Below are 20,895 nucleotides of genomic sequence, written 5' to 3' on the forward strand. Positions count from 1 at the left end.
AGTCCCCTTGCAGTGACAGATGTGGCTCAGTTGGAGCAGTGCTCCTGTACAAGGTGCAGTTTCCCTCCGGAGCTCCAGTGGGGATGTGGAGAAATCCGGTTTTCCTCTGGAGTCCAGTGGAGAAAGGGGCTCCCTTAGTGTCCCAAAACCTCTGTTTTTATCTTGGTAAGAAATGTTGGACTCTTCCCCCTGGCTGGAGCAACTCCCAATGGGATGCAGTAATTTTATCAGTCCCACAGTGGGACTCAGTGGCCATGAGCAGAAAATGACTGACTGGAGGAAGGATGGGCTGTGAAAAGATAAAGAACAATGCCCTGCCTGGTTTCAATGGATGGCCCATTAGCAGATTATCTGCCATTGAGATAAGGATCACTGTCCCCACCCTCAACAGATGGTGACAGAACAGATACCTTTTATCACACTCTGTATTGTAACATGCGGCTTATAATCAGGTGCGGCTTATGTATGGACAAAAACCAAAAAGTTGCTGAAACCCAGAAGTGCGACTTATAATCAGTGCGGCTTATAATCGTGAAATTACTGTAATTCCTTCCAGTTTGAAGGATTTCCTGGTTAACCTCATTTTTGGGGTGTACTCCATAAACCACAGATTGTCAACAAAGGCTGAATGTGTGGCTGCAGCACACATGCCCCAGTGATGAGCACCATGGAGCAGACATTTTCCAAAGAAAAGGGTGGGATGGCTGTGACTGTGATCAGGACTGTCACAGCTAAACATCACCCCTTCGTTATCACTAAATCCACCTGCAGCATTTCCTGTAGGGCTCTTCCCTCCCCTCTTGGTCCCAAGGACACAAACTCCTGGATTCCCACTTGCTGAGTGTGAATGCTCTGGTGTGCACTTCTCACAGAATGATGGGTGTTTCATGAACCACACACTACACATGCAGCCCTAGACCCAAACAAGTGTCATTTCAGACATTTATTTCCCCATCACCTCTCCTTGGTGTTTGTTACTGGCTCCTGACAGAGAGCAGATAACAGAGCTAGAGCAAGACAGCATTGAAAGCACTTGGTGGACACAATACTTGGTGGCAGCTAAGCTGTCCAACCTGATCCCTTTGCAGCCAGCTCTGGGATGGCACAAAACACACAGAGAATGGCAGAACAACCCGGCATGAAACTCCCTGTGCGGGGTGAAGGATGCAAACGCAATTAAAGCATTAGAACAATTAGGCAAAGCATCCCAATTAAAACATGGCCTGAACTTTTCTTGACGCCTTCTGCTGATTACTGACAGCGTGTTTTCCGGGGTCTATTTTTAACTCTTGGCCCCTGAGCTCCTGAATTATACATAATTCAGAGATAATAAAACTTTAAAAACCAGGACAAAGTCTCCTAGGAGGAACTGCCTCTGCAAACACAAGTTCACAGCAGGACTGGCAGGAGGAGAAGCCCAACCAGGCCCAGCTAAGGCAGCGATGGGGACAGGCTGGAGACACTGCTGCACGGAGACAGGGTGCTCCAGACACACTGACACGGACACACGGTGCCATAGGAAGAGTATAAATAACAGACAAAAGAAATCCCCTTTTGTTACCAGAATCCGCAAATCCCAAATCAGTTACAAGCTGACTTAGGAAATGGAGCTTTTTCCCATGTTGTAGCAAAATGGGAACAATACTTTGCGAGTGGAAGTAACTCTAATTGTTTTAACTGATGTTATTTTAGTGTTGTTTAGGTTTATTGTTTATTTGTATGTATTTCCTCTACCCTGGTCAGGCTTAAAAACAAACTGTACTGTCAGCAGTAAAGCATCCCATCCACAAATAAATACATTTATCCAGCAAGTATAGTTATAACCACACCATTGCTTGGAGTCCTTAAATGCAGATTATTTAAAGAATCACTAAAATAAATTGCATTGATGACCTGGGTTTGCTTTTCCCTGGAAAAAGGAGCCTTTTACAGCTAATATTGGGAATAAATACTGCCCACATCAGTTGTGACCAGGAGGCACCACACATACTGTTTGGTTTGCAGTCTGTCCAGGTAGCCCAAGCTCATCCTGAGAAGGTGCTGTACTACTCTGAAAAGCTTTTCTTACATTTTCCTTGGCTTGCACCAGCTTGGGAGTGAGGAGGAACAGCTTTACCTGGGCCTTTAGAGTGCTATGAGATTGCTATTGGAACACTTACAATTTGAGCTATTTCAGTGCCTCTGGGACCTCACTCTACTTCAATATATAAATTTCTTCTATATTTGTGATGTTCCCCAGCCTGGTTTTTCCTGTCCTTGTGCTCTTCAAAGCCCACCACCCCCATTTGTGCCCCCCAGCATGCTGTCTGACCACGTCTCTCCAGCTGTTCCATCGTGGTGGGTGCTGTCACAAGGAGGAGACCGAGAGGTAGAACTGGGGTAAATTCTTAAGGTCACCTATAAAAACACCTGACAGGGCCTCAGGGAGTTCAGGAACTCTAAGATGGAACCTTTCTGTGCTATCCCCAGTGTTGGTACAGCCTGCTCTGGCTAGGTACACTTGAACTTCTGTTTTGCTCCCAGGTGATAAGTACTACATCCAAGAATATTTTCATTTCACCATTACCACAAAAAAAAAAAAAAAGGTGTGTTTTCCATGTCCATCTGTGCAATCTCCCACAACCAGGCCTCCACTCACCTTCGTTTGGACAGACCAGGGCTTCAGCCTGAAGGAGCTTCAAGATCAGGGAAGCTCCTGGGATTTGGGACAGTGCAACAGTTATAAAACCCCTTCTTTACAAAGTGACAACTTCACAGCCGTCCACACAACCCTGGTTTCTTTTTACTTTCACCACGGGTAGATCCAGAGGCAACAGGAGAACTTTCTCAGTGCTCAGTCCTTGGCACTTCCTACCAGACCTTCCAAGCACATGAAGTTTTCAACACCATACAATTGCAAGCAATAGTATACAATTCAACAAGCTTTTACTTTTTTATTTTTTAAAATACGATCCATATCCCTGTGATCCATACACTGCATTATCAAAGCAAAAGGGAATTTTGGCATCAGCTTGAATATGGCCATGGTAGTGGCAGCCCCTCTTGGCCCACCAGTGGACATTTCTCACAGACCCTCATGGCTGAAGCATGGTCCTTTCCTTTCCCAAAATCTCTTGTGTTGTGCTGGAAACGTTCCCACACAACAGGTATTCCTGTCTGCAGTTGGCTGAAGACAGAACCATTGCACTTTCCTCAGGACTATGCCACCAAGAGATGTCTTTTCTCCTCTCTGAAGTTGCTGCTTAGTCTAGTTCAGCCCAGAGAGATCACATGAGGATCTCATGTCTCAGTCACCCTCGCTTGGAAAATATCCCAATGTGCACATGCCAATTTAATCCTATAAAAGCCCTAGTCTTCCCTTTGAAAAGTCCCAGTCCTTAATGGGCTATGCAACACAAGGATCTGACTTAATCCTTGCCAGTTTACTTGCAGTTTGTACCTGGGGAGAAGAAACTGCTCCCTGAGCATCCATCTGATCCCTCCCAGGATTTTCCCATTACGCATTTAGGATCTATGATTCCTCCTGCTGTAATGGGCTTTAATGCAGGGAAAAGCTCACAAAACACGATGCCCTTGCCATAGATCATCAATAATATCACACCACATATTAATTACATTGGTGTTTTTTCACTCACATTCTGCAGACCTCTGTGAGCCACAGGCTACTTTGAGCAGTAAAATGGAGATAAGTAAGAAAATTTTTGCAGCTGCTTTACAGCAGTGTCCAAATGTAACACTGGAAATGGATCAGGCATCTCCACCAAGAAAAGAATCCTCAAAAACTGTTTTCTATCCAAAGTTGATAGAGGACAGGCAGCAGGATGGCCATATCCATTCTTCTGAGTCTTGCAAAGTCCAAATCTAAAACATGACATCTCCAAAGACACTGGCATCATTCATACATCAGCATTCCTGCCAGAGAAAGCACAATTTACAGCTGCTTTTCTGATGACTACTGGGTGCTCAGTGAAGCCTCTTCAATTAATTTCATATTGGTCACAAGGACACACCTTCAGGTGTTTCAGCACCAAGTGGGGACAAGAAACATTAGACTGAAGTTGGATATTAGGGAAAACTTCTGCATGGAAAGGGTTGTCAAACATGGAAGGAGGCCGCCCAGGGCAGTGGTGGATCCCTCATCCTTGGAAGGGTTTAAAAGCTGTGTGGACGTGGCACTCGGGGACATGAGTCAGTGGTGGCCTTGCGAATGCTGGGGGAATGGTTGAATTTGATCATCTTACGAGTTTTTTCCAACCTAAACCATTCTATGATTCAACAAGAATCAGCACCAAAACTCAAGAAACCACACAACTCCTGGATATGTTTTCATATGTCAAGTGACCAACACTAAAGACATTGCTTACTGGGGTGTCTTGGGTCATGTTGCCCCTCCTCACTACAGTATTTCAGCTGTTTTCTAATCTCCTTGATGCCTCTGTAGCTGGCAGAATTGGGCCTGTGATGGGCTCAGCTCCAGAAGCTGGAAAGGGTCTGAGATATTGGCCACTAAGATTGGAATGGGCATAGAGCAGAATGGGGCATGACAGGAAAACTGCAGATGCACTTAGTGATTGAAAGTCAGAAGGAGACATCAAACTGCTTGCCACCAGAGAGATGGCAATTTTGGCAACCAGCACATCCCCCATGTCCATTCAGACAGCTCCCTTCTCTGCCCAGGACTCCTGATCACCACCAGCACCACAGCCACAAGCATTCTACAGATACTCTGCCTCCAAAGTAGCTCTGAAATCACAGAGGGACCCTACAGGAGCCCTAGGATGCAAAATGATGTCTCCCAAGCTACACTCCATGCTCACCTGAGATCTCCTGTGGGCTTGAATCAGGTAGACAAGTATCTCACTGCAAGTGGTTTTAGGCATCCTGACTGGCATTCACACATGGCAGGAGGCTGGAATGAGACGGTGTGCAAAACCCCTTCCAAGTCAAGCCATCCTATGGCTGTGATATTGCTCTTTGCCTGCTTTACACTCACGTACAAGATGCTAAAGGCACATGGGGTCCTTCCTCCTGCCTGCATCTCTGCTGGGATTGGAGACAACCCTGTGAGCCAGGATCTCTCAGGCCTGCCCTTCCCAAAACCAAGTCATCAGACATCTGTGACTCTGTGCTTGGCAGCCTCAGCCTTTCTCTCCTTATCACTGCCAGAAATTATTCATTTAACATCCCTGGCCTTCTGCCAGCAAGAGCGCGGTGCAAGGAGCAGAATCATCTCCTCTGCTCCTCCTGTGAACCAAATCAACAAAAGTGAGGCTCTTACTCAAGCAAATTAAAAAAGAAAAAATTCCCACCAGCTAAGAAAAGCTGGAGGTTAATATAAATTCCATGGGTTTGAGGGGGAAACGGAGCTGCATTCAAAGACTCAATGGCTAACCACGCTTCCTCAGTCTGGCAACTGCCCGCTCCCCCGGCAGAGTTATTGAGGAAGTTAGACGAGTGCTGTATTTGTTCCAGCTGCAGATTTCCCTTAACCCCTGGCAGTGGTGTTTTCAAAAAACACAGATCTTGTTTTCTTGATGGCAGTTTTTCATTTTCGTGCGTGCCATGGTTACAGTTATTAGCTCTAAGTGCTGTCATTTGTAGATTAAAACTGAAGAAAAAAGCCCCATTGCCATTCTAAGAAGTCCAGGCTGGATGAGCAAAACTGGGGATTAGAAGAAGGCTTTCAGGAATTAGCTTGGAACAGGAAAGAAGAAGATAAAGCCATTATAAAAGCTTGTGCTAATACAGGAGTCCTTTTTGTTGTGTTAATGCAGCCACATAAATTCCTATGAAGATTTATTAGTCAGGTCATAGAATCTGCTCCCTTCCTTCTTTGATGATAAAATCAAAAATATTTTCCTCCACTAACATGCTCCTTACTCTCAACAGAGAGGAAATAAATTATGTACTTTTCCAACACTGTGTTTCTGACATACAGAAGGCTACAGGTGAGGCTGATGTCTTCAGAACAGAAAAACAGATGCTGAAGTTCAGGTACCCCTTTAGAGACCGCACTGTTTGGATGCTCCCTGCAAGGTGAGCACAGCCTCAGGTCTTTGGTACCCAACAGGGAATAACTTGATGGAGCTGGGATACACAGCGCTGTGCCCTTCCAGCATCCCAGACCTGCACAGCACTCGCTGTCCCATGGAACTTTAGTCCAGCAAAGCACTTACTTTATGCGATTCTGCTCCTAAGTCTACTATTTGCCTTGGCGTGCAGCCAGCCGAGCACTTAGGCACATGCTTAAACTTAAGCACAAGAGTAAACAGATTGAAGTCAGAGGGACTTAAAATTAAGCACATATTTCAAGGATTTTCTGGATAAGGGCCTTAACCCTGGTGTGCCGCATTTAACTGGGATGATTCCCAGCTGATTAGCTCCCCCTTCTCCTCGACCTCCCCTCCGCTGGACCGGGAAACAAACGGTTTCTGTTTTGCCACCACGCTAAAGGCCTGGCTTTAAAGAAATCTTGTCAAGCCTCCAGGCAAGCATGTCTTTCTTTAATTATACCTGCCTGTGAAATACCTTCCAGAAATCCCCACCCAAACAAAGCCTCAGGAAAGGAAATAACGGAAATTCTTGATGGTTTCCACGGGGGAAGCGATCCTAACCAGTGAGACGAGGCGCACGTAAGATGAGGCTGATGACTGTTCCTACTGTACACAGCTCCCAGCACAGGGAGACTCCTTAAAGCTTCAGCAGAAACTCCCAGATACCTCAGCCCTCACCTCCCAGGGCAGGATACTCCCTGAACCTGTCCCCTGGACGTGTCTTTCTGCACGAGTTAAGATCTGAAAAGCTATGTGGTGGCCACGCAAGCGAAGAAGAGCGACGTGGCAACACAAAATTAATGAAATCACCCCAGAGCATACTGCAGCAGCCAAGGGGGAATCTTCCAAGATGCCAAATAGGTTCCAAAGGGCTGGAGGTCACTTGCAGGACTGGGGTATGTTTTGCCATTCAACGCTCTTTCATATGAGTTTTCAAACTTGGTAGGACCCTGGTGGCTGTGGGTAGGTGGACAGGTCTGGCACAGTGAAAGCCCTCTTGGCTTTCTAGCTACTCCAAACAGGCATCACAGGCAAGTCTTTGACAGAACAGAAAAGCGAAAGATTAGAAACCTGGACAGAGAAGATGGAGATTCTCTGTGGATTGCTTCAGAAACAGGACTGCTCTTGTCAAGGAGCACCAGTTTGCCTGGACTTGACAGTGGATTAAGGGACCACCATCAAGTCCCACTCTCACCCCTTACCTGTCCCCCTATAATTCACCTCTAACCATGCTCTGCTGCATTACTCTGCTCCTGAACAGTCAGTCCTTCCCACCAGGGCTTTAACCTCTGATTTACCTGTGCTAAACACAGTAAAGGCACCAAATAACTGGTACCTTTGGATAAGCAAAATGCCTGTGAAAGATGGATTCCTCCATCCAAACTGCAAATCACTCTAGGTTACCACTAAATCATTAATTTTCACATGCAGAAAGACTTCTCTGCTGTCTAAACATCTTGTCTTTTAACCCAACCTCATGTCAGGAAAATCACCTTAGATCTCCCAGAAGAACACAGCCACCAGCTGCTGCACTACAGCCTTGCTCTTCCTGAACCAACAACTCTCAGAAGCTGAGGAACTTGCAGAATAAATTCAGATTCTGCCTTGTATGCAAATCATGCCAGGAAAAGATACAGCCAGTAGAAGCCAAACAAGGCAGCTTTCTTCTCCTCCAGACAGGAATGTCAGGATGGCCAAGTAGTCCCAGAACTCCACCTTAAACTCAGCAGGTTCCCAGCCTTAGATACACTTGCAACCCTTGGAACTACTTTAATTCTAATTTTGTGGCATCACTGGCCATGGGCAGCTGGGCACTGGTTCTCGGTAATACAAGCAAAGGAGATGTGTCTTGGAATTCTGTCACGCTTCACCTGCCCTCCACCAAGGTTAACAAAGCCAATATAATTATCACTTATACTTGGAAGCACCACCAAAATCCTGGAGCTAGACTCTCTGTGTGCAGAGATCAGAGAGCTGCTCCAGCACCAGGAGAAAAGGCGGGAAGAAGAACTTGCATCTTTCTTGCTTATACATGGGCATTTTAAAAAAAATAAAAGAGTTTAAATCTTAAAAATGGAACTGCAAATGGGTTTTCCTTTCAGCTAAAGGAAAGTGTGTGGTACATGTAGTCCCAACATCATGGCACTGCAAGAGGGGTGGGGTGAGACCCTGAATTCCACCCAGGTCGCGAGTGCTCTCGCCATTCCCTCAGAATTCCAGGCAAGACAAGGGACAACTCTCCCCCACCTCTGACAGGGTTTCATAACCATGTTTGGTCTCGCTTCAGCTCTCGGAGCACTTGCAGGAGAAGAGGAGTTTCCACCCGCCCGCCCTGACGAGGGGAAAGAGGAGCCGGCGCGGCGCTCCTCGGATCATGTCAGGTCGCACGTACGTTTGAAGTCGGCCACCGCGTTCTCAGCAGCCAGGAGCAATCTCGCAGTGGCTGCTTCCTCCACCGCTCGCAGAGCTGATCCTCAGGAAAGCTCTGTAGCACGAGGAAATCCTGGCCATCGCCAGCAGAGCGTTATCGACACAGCGAGGAGATAATAACGGCAGGAACTGCCTTACGGCAAGATCGCCACCGCGGTCCGCGCGGTGCCAAGGGCCAGCGAGCCGCCACGAGGTCACACATGCCGCTAGATGGTTAATTGTGTCCAAAAAAAAAAAACAAGGTGGGTTCCTACAACTTGATGAGCATGACACGCTCTCCCTCTGGCAAATGCATCAGGTTTTTGGTGTATGATGTGGCTTCCTGAGTTGAACTTGACTTCTCTTAGAAGGCCACAGGTCCCACCTTCTCCTCTGGGAGGAGATACCATCTAGCCTGGCAGATAGCACCTGGAAAGAGAATCACCACTCATGGTGGCAGAACCTAGGGTAGACTGCAAGTTTTGTGACTGCCCTGGATTCACAGAAGTATCACAGAAGCCACAGCAGCCCTCTGACCAGTGTATGACCTCCTTCCTGGAGAGATGCGGGTGGCCTTTGTGACAGAGAGGACTGCTGGGCACATTGCTGTGGCCCCACAGCACCTCTTGAAGACCTTTTAGCCTAGGGATTTGCTGGTTCAGACATTCATGGTTTGTGATATACATCTGAGGAGTAAGTCATTAAAAGTGCTGGCTTGAAAAAGAGAGCACTGGCAGGTGGTGGTGAATCCCCAAAACAGCATGTTAAGCAGCTGGGCTCCTTAAACCCCATCCTTGCTGGAGCCTGTACACCTGCAGCACACAGGCCTTGCACCTGCACTATGGGAGCAGCAGAAATTCCCCCTCTTGGATGATCCAAGAAATGGAGGAGCTGCAGGGCTGGTGGGACAAGAGGGTTCACCTCTCCTGGATGTGCATTTGGCCACTTGTCGAGCAAGTGGGGAAGACGCTGCTGTGGTATCAAGGAGCACCTAGGCAGGGTAAGGGGACGGATTTCCCCCCACCATGAGAAACACCCACTGGCAATTTCTCCAGGCGTAACACTATACCAGAAATAGAGCTCCTCTGAGACTTCATTTTGTTTTCTCTTTCTTCTTTTTTTTCCTTTTCGCAGGATTACTGAGTTTGTGGAGTCTCTCTTTAATGTCACATGTGCAGCTCAGGTCCCTCAGGCCCCAGCAGAAGCAGCCTGGGATATTTGCACAGACCCCTCACAATGGAAGGAAGAGGGTGTAGGAGGGAGGATCAGGCTGCTGACCCCTTTATTGTTCTTGGGCCAGAAGAAAGCTTCCTCCTGGCTTAAGAACCACGGCGCTGAAAAAGTTTTCCAGCCAAAACGAGTCAGATGGAGTCACTGGGTGGTGGTTTTTATTATTTTTTTTTTTCTTTCTCCTTCCCCTGCCTCCCCCTTCGGTCAAGCGACGGGGAGTCACAGGGTTGTGCTCCATTCACAAAATACCTGCTGCACATCACGTAGTCCTTCCCCCCGACGGTGGGGAAAGGCGCTGTAATCCAAGCAAACGAAAATAAACTTTTTTTTTCCTTTCTCTGCAGATTTGAAAAAAAAAAAAAAAAAGAAAAAAAAAAGAAAAAAGAAGGGAAGAAAGGACCCTGCTCCCAGACTGACGCCTCCAGCGTGCGCCCGCCGGGGAAGGGGTAGGCGGAGGGGGGAAACAAGACGACGATATGAAAGAAAACAAAAACAGCAAATTCTGCTCCGAAAGGATTAAATGGAGGTTTTCCAAAAAAACACCCCGCCATTATATAACGAGGCTTAGCTCGGAGTCACAGGGGTCACACGATGCAGCAGACTGGAAAAACCAAAGCGCAGTGTAGCCTTTTAATTGTTAAGCCAACCATATAAAAAAATAAAACAGAAAACCGATATTGGGATCGCACAACACGAAGGTGGCCACTCTCATACTGATGGTCAGGGTACTTTTTTACCCCCTTTGCTCTTTCTGGCTGAAATACCATTTCAGTGTGAGCCTGACTCCTTGCCTGTGTGCTTATCGGGGTGGTGACCTGTTGTGCCGGGACACTGCTGGCTCAGGGAGTGCAGAGACTGCACTGCCTCCCGAAGCCTTGAGGCACATGGAGCTGGCTTTGCTCTGACAGCAAAATAAAGCACAAGTGGAAACCTCATCACAACAATCCAGGTATCAAAACACATCATCAAGCTTCCAGATAAAAATCTGCATACAAGGAGATGATTTTTTATCACATTGGTTGCACAGCCACCTGCCTAGTCCCCAGGTTCTCCATCACCTGCAGGCTCAGTTGTTACAACCACAGGCAATCCTGAAGCTTCTACATCCCTGATGTCTTCCAGCCTGTGTACTCCAGAGACAGACTCATACACTTATAGAATCATTTAGGTTGGAAAAGACCTCTAAGATCATCAAGCCAAACCATTCCCTCAGCAGTGTCCAGCCCACCACTACCCCATGTCCCCAAGTGCCACATCCACACAGCTTTTAAATCCCTCCAGGAATGGGGACTCCACCACTGCACTGGTCAACCCATTTCCATGCTTAACAACCCTTTCCATGAAAAAATATTTCACTAATATCCAGCTAAACCTCCCTTGGTGCAACTGGAGGCTGTTTCCTCTTGTCCTGTTACTCCTTACCTGGGAGAACAGACTCACTCTCCCCTGTAACATTCTCCTGTCAAGCAGCTCTAAAATCCTGGATGCAGGGCTGAACAAGCTCCATGGGGAACAGAGATGGGAACAACCCAAACAAGAAGAAAACCTTGGAAAATCAAACTTTGACTAACCATAGGCCCAATGGCTGGAGCAGAGCAGCCACTTGCCATTCTGTGGTGTGCCCAGGGTGTCCAGCAGCAGCAGGGATGGTGCCATCAGGCTGGAAACCTGGAGATCATCCTGAACTCACTCTGAATTACATGGGCATATCTGTGTTCCACACTTGAATCTTAAAAACTGCCTTTGGTCTGGATTATTGTTGTGGAACAACAAGACAGGGTGTCTCATCTCTCCTGCTGCTCCTCCAAACCATTTACTTGTAAGTAATGACCCCAAAACTTAACATTCTCATCTAGAAAATGTGCAGCAACCTAAACTTAAAGGAATATGTATTTTTATATTTTATTTGTGCAGAGCACCAAGAGGAAGGCTGGCCAGCTGAAGGCACACACAGCCCACCAGCTTTAGGAAATAATCTTGCTCACAGATGCATGATGGAGCAAATGTCAGCAGTCACTTCTCCAGAACTAACCAGCAGAAGCAATCCATATCTTCTGTGATACCTGCTTATTTTGCCCAGCCAAGGGGTCTTATTTTTCCCAGTCAAAGGGAAACAAACAGCTCCCATAACCACACATATTTTCTTTCCGTTTGGACAGGGCGCCTCAGAAGAATATACAATGAGAAACAAAATAATGAAGTGGGTCACAAAAGCAGGAAGAAATGAAGCTTTATCATTCTCCAGTGATTTCTCTGCTCATACATTACAAAAATTATTAAAAAAAAAAAGAATGAAAAAGAAAGCAAGCCAACAATAAAGAGTTTCTCCACAACAGGAGGAACAGGAGAAGGATAAAGAGGAATAACCCTGGGACACATGGACACAGGGGTAGTGTCATGTGGCCAAATGTGTGGATGATTTGCTCTTCCAAATGAAATAATTCAAGCCCACCATCCAGCAAAGGTATTTGGGGGAGGTCACAGAATTTTCTTTCACTGACCATGCCAGCATGTGTAAATTCGAGCCATTTCCAGAGCCAGCAGAGACGTTAATGGAGTATCCCTGGAAGTGTCCCGATGCCAAATGGGACGGGTCTCTGAGCAAACTGGTCTAGTGGAAGTTGTCCCTGCCCAGAGCAGAGGAGTTGGAACGCTTTTAAGGTCCCTTCCAACCCAAACCATTTCATGATCTTGGAAAAAACAACCACCAAAAGTACTTTTTAAAGTCACAAAATGTGGGACGATACAAATGTAGGACTAAAAGGACCTCTGGGTTACAGAGCTTGGTCTGCTACCACAGTGAGAACACCATTTAATCCCTTCCTAAACAGTCTTTATTTTTCCCTGTGGAAGAGACATCCAGGCGTCGTGTGCAGCAATAAATTTCCCACTTAAATGACAATCTTTGACCAAACCACCCTGCATTGCAATAAACACTTACCCTGCCACTAAATACCTATATTTACACCCATAGCTATATATACATCTCTCCAAGCTGAATGGGATTCACTTACCTGCTGCCTCCAGGCAGGAAATTCGCATTTTAAGAACTTCTGGTCTCATTTATTGTATTGCTTTCTATTCCCACAACATCAGAGGAAAGGCAGCAGAAAAGGGTGGGGGAGCATCTTCTGGTTAAGAAAAAATTTATAAATGTGGCAGGAAACATTAACCTCCTATTTTGTCGGACTAGGGACGAGGACATCCCCCATTAGCAGGATTTTTAGAGAGTGAGGTGTTTCTAGGCTCTCCAGGTCCCTCTCACAACGGGGATGTATGCACGTCTCCCTTCTCTGGTCCTGTGGTATGCCCACTTTTTAAAATTTTTTTGAGAGAAAATTCCTTCCTTCCCTTCATTTTATTAAAAATTCATCTCTTTTACAGGGAAGAGGATTAGGATGTGGAAATAGCCAAGCCAGCAGAAATAGCTGCTTGACCAAAGTGACATTGAGTTTTTACTTTGGATCTTTAGAAATCTGGATATTTTTTTTCCTGGCTATTTTTAATAACGTTTTAAAAATTTAATCATTCCTCCACATTACTTCCACATTGCAGGAAAATATTCAGCAAATTCAAGGGAGTGCAGCAAAAACCCTCTCAGTTTTCTAATGAATCCCCTGAGAAAACAAGGGAGAAGAAAATGTAACATTATTGAGAAGTTAAAATTCAGGCAGGATTTAAGGGGTGTGTTTTGGAGTCTATAGAAATGACTGGGAAAAACCAAAACAGGTTTGCTTTGGATATTATATAGCTGCATAAAAGCAAACCTTTCTAAAAGGGAAGTCAGCTGTAAAGCTGGGAAAAATCCAAGTAGCTCCCTGGTGTGTTTAAGCCAGAGCATAATGTGGTGACATTTTTGAGCCTGAAATGCCTATTGAGCTGTTATTTATACCCCAGCACAATTCCCCTTGCCCAAACCAGTTAATTCCCCAGAAAACTGCAGTTACAGGACTAAAACTACTTGTGGACTTTCTAAAAGTAAAACATCTTCATCATCTTCCCAGGAACAGCTCTCCTATACCCCTGTTGCTTTATGACTCTGGTCATGAACCCAAAACTCATCACTTCCTATTGGTAAGCCCAGCCTAGTTCCAACATCTTTTTGGTCCATCCCTCTGTCATCTCAGCCTGAGGAAAATCTGCAACCACCCACATCCCATTATTGATATTATTTTGTGGTACAAACCAGCGGCTGGCAAACTGGGACCTAAAGAACAGAGATGGTCCAGCAGTGGGCAACCCATAGTTCCCATCTCGCTCCTCCTGAGGCTGATCTCCTTAACTTGGGGTGGGTACAACCAGGAAGATGGGAGACAGGGACAGATGGAAATGTAGGTGTTCAGGAGAACATCCTACCCCTGACAGGGCAGTAGCACCTCCAGAGAAAGGGAGAACCCCTCAGCACATCTGGAACTGCTCAGGTGAGAGGAGCATCCTGCCAGACCAAGCCCTGCTGCAGCATCCCATGGGAAATACATGGAGTACATGCGTGTGCAAAGTGGGATTTCCAGAGAGTAGTAGGATGGGACATGTCTAACCCCTAAGAACAAGCCCTCCTCAGGGCTTTGGTAACTGAGGGAGTCACAAATACCTTCAGTTTTAACCTCATTCTGCTCAGAGCCAAAATGCAGCTCAGACCCAAACTCAGACCCAGGTACAAACACCTGCAGGTTTCCCAAGCTGGACACGCACTCTCAGCCCAAGGTGGACTCATCTGGATGGACAGCAGAGTGAGCTGGCACAGGAGGGTGAGAGACACTGCAGAGTACGGTTTCTGCTTGGAAAAAGCCTTTGGAAAAGCCTAATTTCCTCTGCCCAGAGCAGCGTTCCTGGGCCAATGCAGCGAGGCCGCAGTGCCCTCTAGTGCTGCAAGGTTCCCCTCTTCCACCAGCTCTGTCCCCACGGCCACCAAACACTGCCAAGCTTCAGAGTGAGCATAAACCACCTTTGTCCCTTCCACCTTCCCTCCCTGCTCATCCCAAACCCAAACCAGTCAATCAGCTGGGGTGTGAAAACATCCCACTGCCTCCTATCCTGGCAAGCACAGCAGCCTGGCCCTAATTCTGCCCAGTTGACCAGCAGCAGCACCAGGAGACACTACAAAACAGGATGTCTGTGCTGACCACAGAGCAAAGAGACCCTGATTTGTAGTGGGGGGCTTGGGAAGACATCCCCAGGAATTATAAGTCAGCATTGCAATATCTGCCTGACAGCCAGAAGAGTAACAGAAGCCCTGAGAAGGGAGAGCCCATCTCACTCTCCACAATCAGGAACCCGCTCTGAACCATAATAACGATAATAGTAATAACAACAACAATAACCATAATAATGATAAAAATAACAACAACAATTGTAATAATGATAATGATAAACATTTGTAATAATGATAATGAGAAAAATAATAATGATAATAATAAAATAATAATGGAAACATCAAAGTTCCTGACCATTTCTCCAGTGTTTTGCTTATGCATTGAATAAGGTTGTCACAGTGTATTAGGAAGTTGGATATTAAGAAACATTTCTTAATGGAAAAGGCTGTCAGACCCTGGCACAGGCTGACCAGGGCAGTAGAGAAATTTCCATCCAATACCACGTGGATGTGGCACTTGAAAATACGGGTTAGTGGTGGCCTTGGCAGTGCTAGGGGAATGGTTGGACCCAGTAATTTTATGGGTCTTTTCCAACTTCAGTATTTCTCTGATTCTGTGGTATGAAAGACCATCATAATCTGAAAAACCCACTAGAAGATCTTTTCTTTCCTGCACATCTGATAAAGCCCTCAGGGTTTGTAACTTCAGGGATCATAGGGACTGTGCTCTGCCACCACAGTCCGTGTGAACCATGAGGTGATGCCCTGCACGGGATATTACAGTCTTGGTCCAGATCTCCAGTGCTCTGGAGTTCTCCATGGCCTCATCTGCCTCCTTGGCAATGGTGGCCTTAACTCTGGCATGGGAGTGATGCAGGAGGGGCTACAGGTGACCACAGCAGTTTGCCCTCTCTGCCCCAGGTGATGGTCACTGTCAGTTGGGTTAAATGCAACAAAAAAGGGCCACAGAAAGCCTGTGTCTCACTGGAAGCCATGGCAAACCAAAGGCTTTTTACTCAGGAGCAGAGCTCTGACTCCCAATATGTTGTGACCTATATTCAAGTAAGTCTTGGCTCTTTGACAGGGACTTTCCACAGTGGTTTTAGCTGTTACTGTATTGGAAAGACCCTTGGGATATGGGCTTGTCGGGCAAGAAATCTTCCCTGAAGGCAGTGCTGTGCCCACACACTTTGGGCAGACTCCAGCAGGAAGTGGGGGCAGGAAGAAGTAATCCCCCCTTCTGGGGCTCCTAGAGAGGCACCCCAACCTCTCCATAAGTGGTGGACATATAAAGGACATCAGGGTTAGACCCCGTGACTGACAGCAGGGACACAGAGCACAAGGGGCACACACCACATTGACCAGGCCATTCCCAGTGGGAGGGTATGCCATGCAGAGGGATCAGCTCACCCCAGATCCATCAGAATAGCCTGCCAGGAGAGGGCCACATTACCATGGCCAAGGCTGTGAAAGAGGAATCTGGGTTGCTTAATGTGCTGGGTATAATGAGAACTGCCAAGCCTTGCAGTGCAGAAAGAGCAGGCAAGACAGGAGGTGGTGAGGTGACAACTGTGTATGGTGATAGTAAATAACACCCCACCACCAAAGACCTGTCTGTGAGCACTGAAGAGACCTGTTCTCCTGCTACCACCCCCTGGGAGGATCAGTGATCTGCAGGACCCAGCAACAAGCCCTCACACCAATGCTGGACACCAATCTCCCCTCCTTCCCTGCAGAGTGACAGCTAAGTCATTGTTTGTCCATCATCTGTCCTCTGCCCTGGACACCTAGGTTGGCTTACATCTCTTCAGGAACCTTCTATGTCTGACCAAGTCCACATGTGAACTGGTCCATCTCTGCACCTTACAGAGCTGACAGGGAAAGGACATGGGATGGAATCATCCAGCCCTTCCCAGACCTCTACACTTTGTTGAGTGCAACAAACCATGTCCCAGTGAGTTCCACCTGGGGCAGGAATCCCAAATGACCAGCCCATGCACAGGTCCCAGCTTTACTCACACCATCTCCACACTGAACTGTAAGGTCTGACTTGAAAATACTCGTCAGTGAGAAAGAGTCCCAAGGAAAATGGGCGAAGTTGCCTGTAGGTCGCTCAATCCAAGTGGTTTTTCAGCACCAGGAGGAAAACAGCATAACCTCAAGGCTAAAAGAATAACCTGCAGCTTGCTTGCTTTTGCTTTCAAACACAGGCATGTGTAAAAAAAGAAAATAGTTTAAATAACACATCTATTTGCCTAAGCACCTGAACTACAAACTGGATGAACTACAAACCGGATCAGGAATCCTGGTGCTTCTAATCCTGTTTGGACAAAATCAGGAACACAGTGGTGCTAAGAGGAATGTGAACAACTTAGGGAGTCTGCCTTTCTCCTAAGGAGCTACTCCCTTGTTTCTCTTCCAACAAGGAAGCTGGATGACGACTGCAGCCAGAAGAGAAACAAGCAGTTTATTGTAACTGCAAGCATATGACAAAAAGGGTCAAAAATCAGTAAGGAAACGGAAGGAGATGAGCTGAAGGCAGTAAGATGCCAAACCAAATGATATCAGTGCCATCTTCCAAGTTCATCTCACTACAACAATAAAGCCCAAGATGCCTTTCAGAAGTGCCCCATTTCTACCTCCTAAAACACAAAACAAGGAGCAGCTGGGCAGTGAAGGCACATTCCCAGCATTTGAAGGAGGGTAAGCCCATCCTAAAGGCACGAGTCCAGCAAACTCTGCAATACACACTCGGGACATGTCCCAAAACTCTCAGCTTGCGTTTAGCAGCATTCACAGCACACTCCTGTCACATGAAGCCTCCTGTGTCCTTTGTGAGTTACAGCAGTTCCACAGGAAGGACTGGGGTGGATCCTGCCCAGAGAAGCTGTGGCTGTTCCATCCCTGGAAGTGTCCAAAGCCAGGTTGGACAGGGCTTGGAGCACCCTGGGATAGTGGAAGGTGTCCCTGCCATGGCACAGGGGTTGGAAGGGGGTGAGCCTTAAGGTCCCTTCCAACCCAAGCCATTCCATGATCCTGTGATCTTGCAGAACACGACCTCTTGAGTTATTTTCTCTGGTAAGTGTAGATTTTGCCAAGAGTTTGCTTGCCAAGGACTCTGAAGACTAAATCTGGGACCAGAATACTTGGATGTGATACACCCAAGCCTGAAAGACTTCCCAAGTGTTTGGCAAAGGGAGCAAAAGCAAAAGACACTGACTCAGCCCTCCCTGTGACGTCTTCATGACGCCAAGGTGGTTATGTGGTCTCCTTCAACAAAAGAGCTGATGTGAAAATAGAGAGGATAATAAAGATTCTTTCTGCACCTGAGCTGCAATTCCCTATGCAGTAGATGGTCCCTGGTGTGCAGTAAAAGGCAGATCTTATGAATGGAGAACACTTACCTTCAAAAGAGTAATTTTTGGCAGCACTTTGGTGAATTAGTGCCCAAATCTTACTGCAGACTCTTATGAGTAAGGAGAGATGAAAAGGTTATGGCTCATTAGCAGAGCCAAGGCAATGACCTCATGAGCTCCTAGCCATGAAGCTTTCAAAAATAAAAACCTATTCACCAGTAAAAACAAACACCTCAGGTGGATTTTGAAAGGATGGGGTAAGAGAAAGCTTCGAATTGTGAATTGTGAAGGAATTGTGAAGCCTGTGCATGTCCACGAGATGGCAGAGCACACCATGCTGTGAGAGCATCCCCAAGGACTGGGATGCACGAATTCCAAACAAAAGAAGAGGATCTGAGGAAAGGTTGCTTGGGTTTGTCTTCTTTTGTTTGTTTTTCCACCTTTTAATTGCCAAATAGTCATAGGCTTTCCTGGCAATATTTTGTTAAAATACCATTGACAGATTCCAGCAGTAAAAACTCACGTATAGGGATATTAACATCCAGATATCCAGGACACTCTGCTCAACCCACAGACAACCAGAAAATTCTGCTTAATTAGGGACATCTCTGCATCTCTCTGTGGGTACCCATACTGATACTGACCTGGACGTACACTGGAGATTAGTTCTAGATTCATGTCCTGTGTCTATCACACCTTAAAACCAAATGCACACAAATCTCCAAGCAGCCTGCAAGCAGGACTCCCTAACTCTCTCAAATGGGGAGCTTTTAACCTTTCCATGGCTGCTGAAGGACACCCAGCAGCTAAACATTTCCATCTGAGTTGTGCTGGAGGAGGTTTGGACCACCCCAGTTGTGCTGGAGGATGCTTAGACAGGTTCAGTTGCACTGGGGACCACCCCAGTGCGGCTTGAGGATGCTCAGATTTGCTCCTCCATCTGTGCACACCTGCTGTAAGCAACCCATGAGCTCTCAAACACAGTCAGAACAGGAGTTTATATACCACCAACCTGAAAAGCCTCTTCTTCAGGATGCAACACGAACATAACAGCGTGGGACAACCCCACGGGGTGAAGGATTTTCCTTTCACAGGCTCACATAATGGAATACCTTCCCTTATGCCTCCCCCCAGCCACTGCTCCACAGAGCCATTTAAAACAAGGGATAAAGAGCAGTAAAATCACTGTCAGCATTGCAGGGTTGCATTCAAATCCAGTTAACAATGATATGTCAGGATTAAACCAGCTGTCTGCAAGTATTTCACTTGTCCATGTTGAACAAGACAAAACCTCACCCAGAGCCACCTGGGTCCTAGCTCCCACAGACACACATGACTGGCTGTACATGCCAAGGTAACCATGTCTGCAAATTAATGCAGCACTGCACAAGTCTGCCTGAGGCACAAACAAAACATCAAATCCAGCATTTCCACTAGGTCTTCCAATTTAGAGATGTCACACTAACAATTAGACCAGATACTAATGTATATATTGGAATGAATTCATTGTATTCAATGCACTTCTAGGACATGATGAAATGATAACCAGACCAGGAGGACCTGGCTTATTTAACAGCTGTTGATTAAAATCCTCTTGAAGGTAATGAGCTCTTTGCACCAAAGATGGTTTGATTCTTCATTTCCAATTACTCCCCAGGGAAACTAACCTTATTTTGCAGAATTAATGGGGTTTGTATCAGCTGAACCTGATGTTTTTTCCCCTTGACCTAAAGTCCAGACATACCAAACATGGAAGAGACTGAGCAGGAAGCAGCTGCAGGCAGGGCTTCTCCCTGCCAAAGTCAGCTGCCCTTCTCCACTCCTTCATGTGTTCAGTGCCAAATAACTCACCCAAAAGAAACAGTAAGGCAGAATGTCACATGGTCTGCAGGATGAGCAAAGATTTTGCCTGCACGACGCGTGAGCAAGAAGCCCTGCAAGCTCTTGGCTCAGCACTGGAAAGGGTAACACTAACACAGCACATGAGATGTTTTCAACCTTGCCTCTGGAGGCAGAGGCTTCAGCAAAAACACACTGAGCATCCTCTGAAACTTGCCTAGCTCAGGGAACTCAGTGCCTTTGATGACTACTGCTCTGTAAAATGGAAAACTACATTATGCTGACAAATTGACTTATTCAGCCTGACTTCTGTACTGTGGGGTCTCATCCTGCTATTCCCCAACATCCATGCATCAGAGGTCATTTAACCAGAACTGCCAAAACTGCAGAGAGATCTGGGGAAAGAACAGGCTGCAGAAAACATTCATGTAGATTACCCTGCATATAAACATGGGCACCGCCCCAAAGGGGCAATACCTGGGTCAGCACACAGGCACTGCTGGCTTCCTGACAGCAATTTATTTTGGAGCTGCCAGGAGGGGTTGATCCTTTTCAGAATCTCCTTTTCTTCAACATATGAGCGCCATGTACATCCACATACACACATATATAGATATATACTGTGCTCAGTGTATCACCTCCCAACAAAGTCTCCGTGGTAACTGCCCTTGGCCAACACTGACACCTGAAACCACAGGCACAAATCTGCATCCCAACCCCCAAAGGACCACAGCCCAGCAGCTTTCTGCAGAGGAGGCTTCCTAAGGGAACACAAGGCAGGGAAGGGCTGCTGCTGGCCCCCACTGTGGCAGGGGTAGATGTCCTCATCACCTACCTGCCACACTGGAAGGACTTTCTCTATGTCGTTCAAGTTGATGCTGTCACCATCCTCGTATTTCCCCTTTCCAAGCCTGTG

At 46.7% G+C, this 20,895-nt stretch overlaps 1 protein-coding gene across 4 annotated transcripts in view; it reads right to left on the minus strand.

The window, feature by feature from the left end:
- The window catches only part of CTIF (cap binding complex dependent translation initiation factor), a 141,279-nt gene that overhangs the window by 70,562 nt on the left and 49,822 nt on the right, over positions 1–20,895 (minus strand). For all 4 annotated transcript variants that reach the window (XM_033085921.2, XM_033085919.2, XM_033085918.2 and 1 more), the window contains one exon: positions 20,815–20,890. In XM_033085921.2, the coding sequence (XP_032941812.1) occupies positions 20,815–20,890 (76 nt within the window). The remainder of the gene's footprint in view (positions 1–20,814; positions 20,891–20,895) is intronic.

The sequence above is a fragment of the Catharus ustulatus genome, chromosome Z (genome assembly GCF_009819885.2).
Source record: "Catharus ustulatus isolate bCatUst1 chromosome Z, bCatUst1.pri.v2, whole genome shotgun sequence".
Taxonomy (NCBI): Eukaryota; Metazoa; Chordata; class Aves; order Passeriformes; family Turdidae; genus Catharus; species Catharus ustulatus.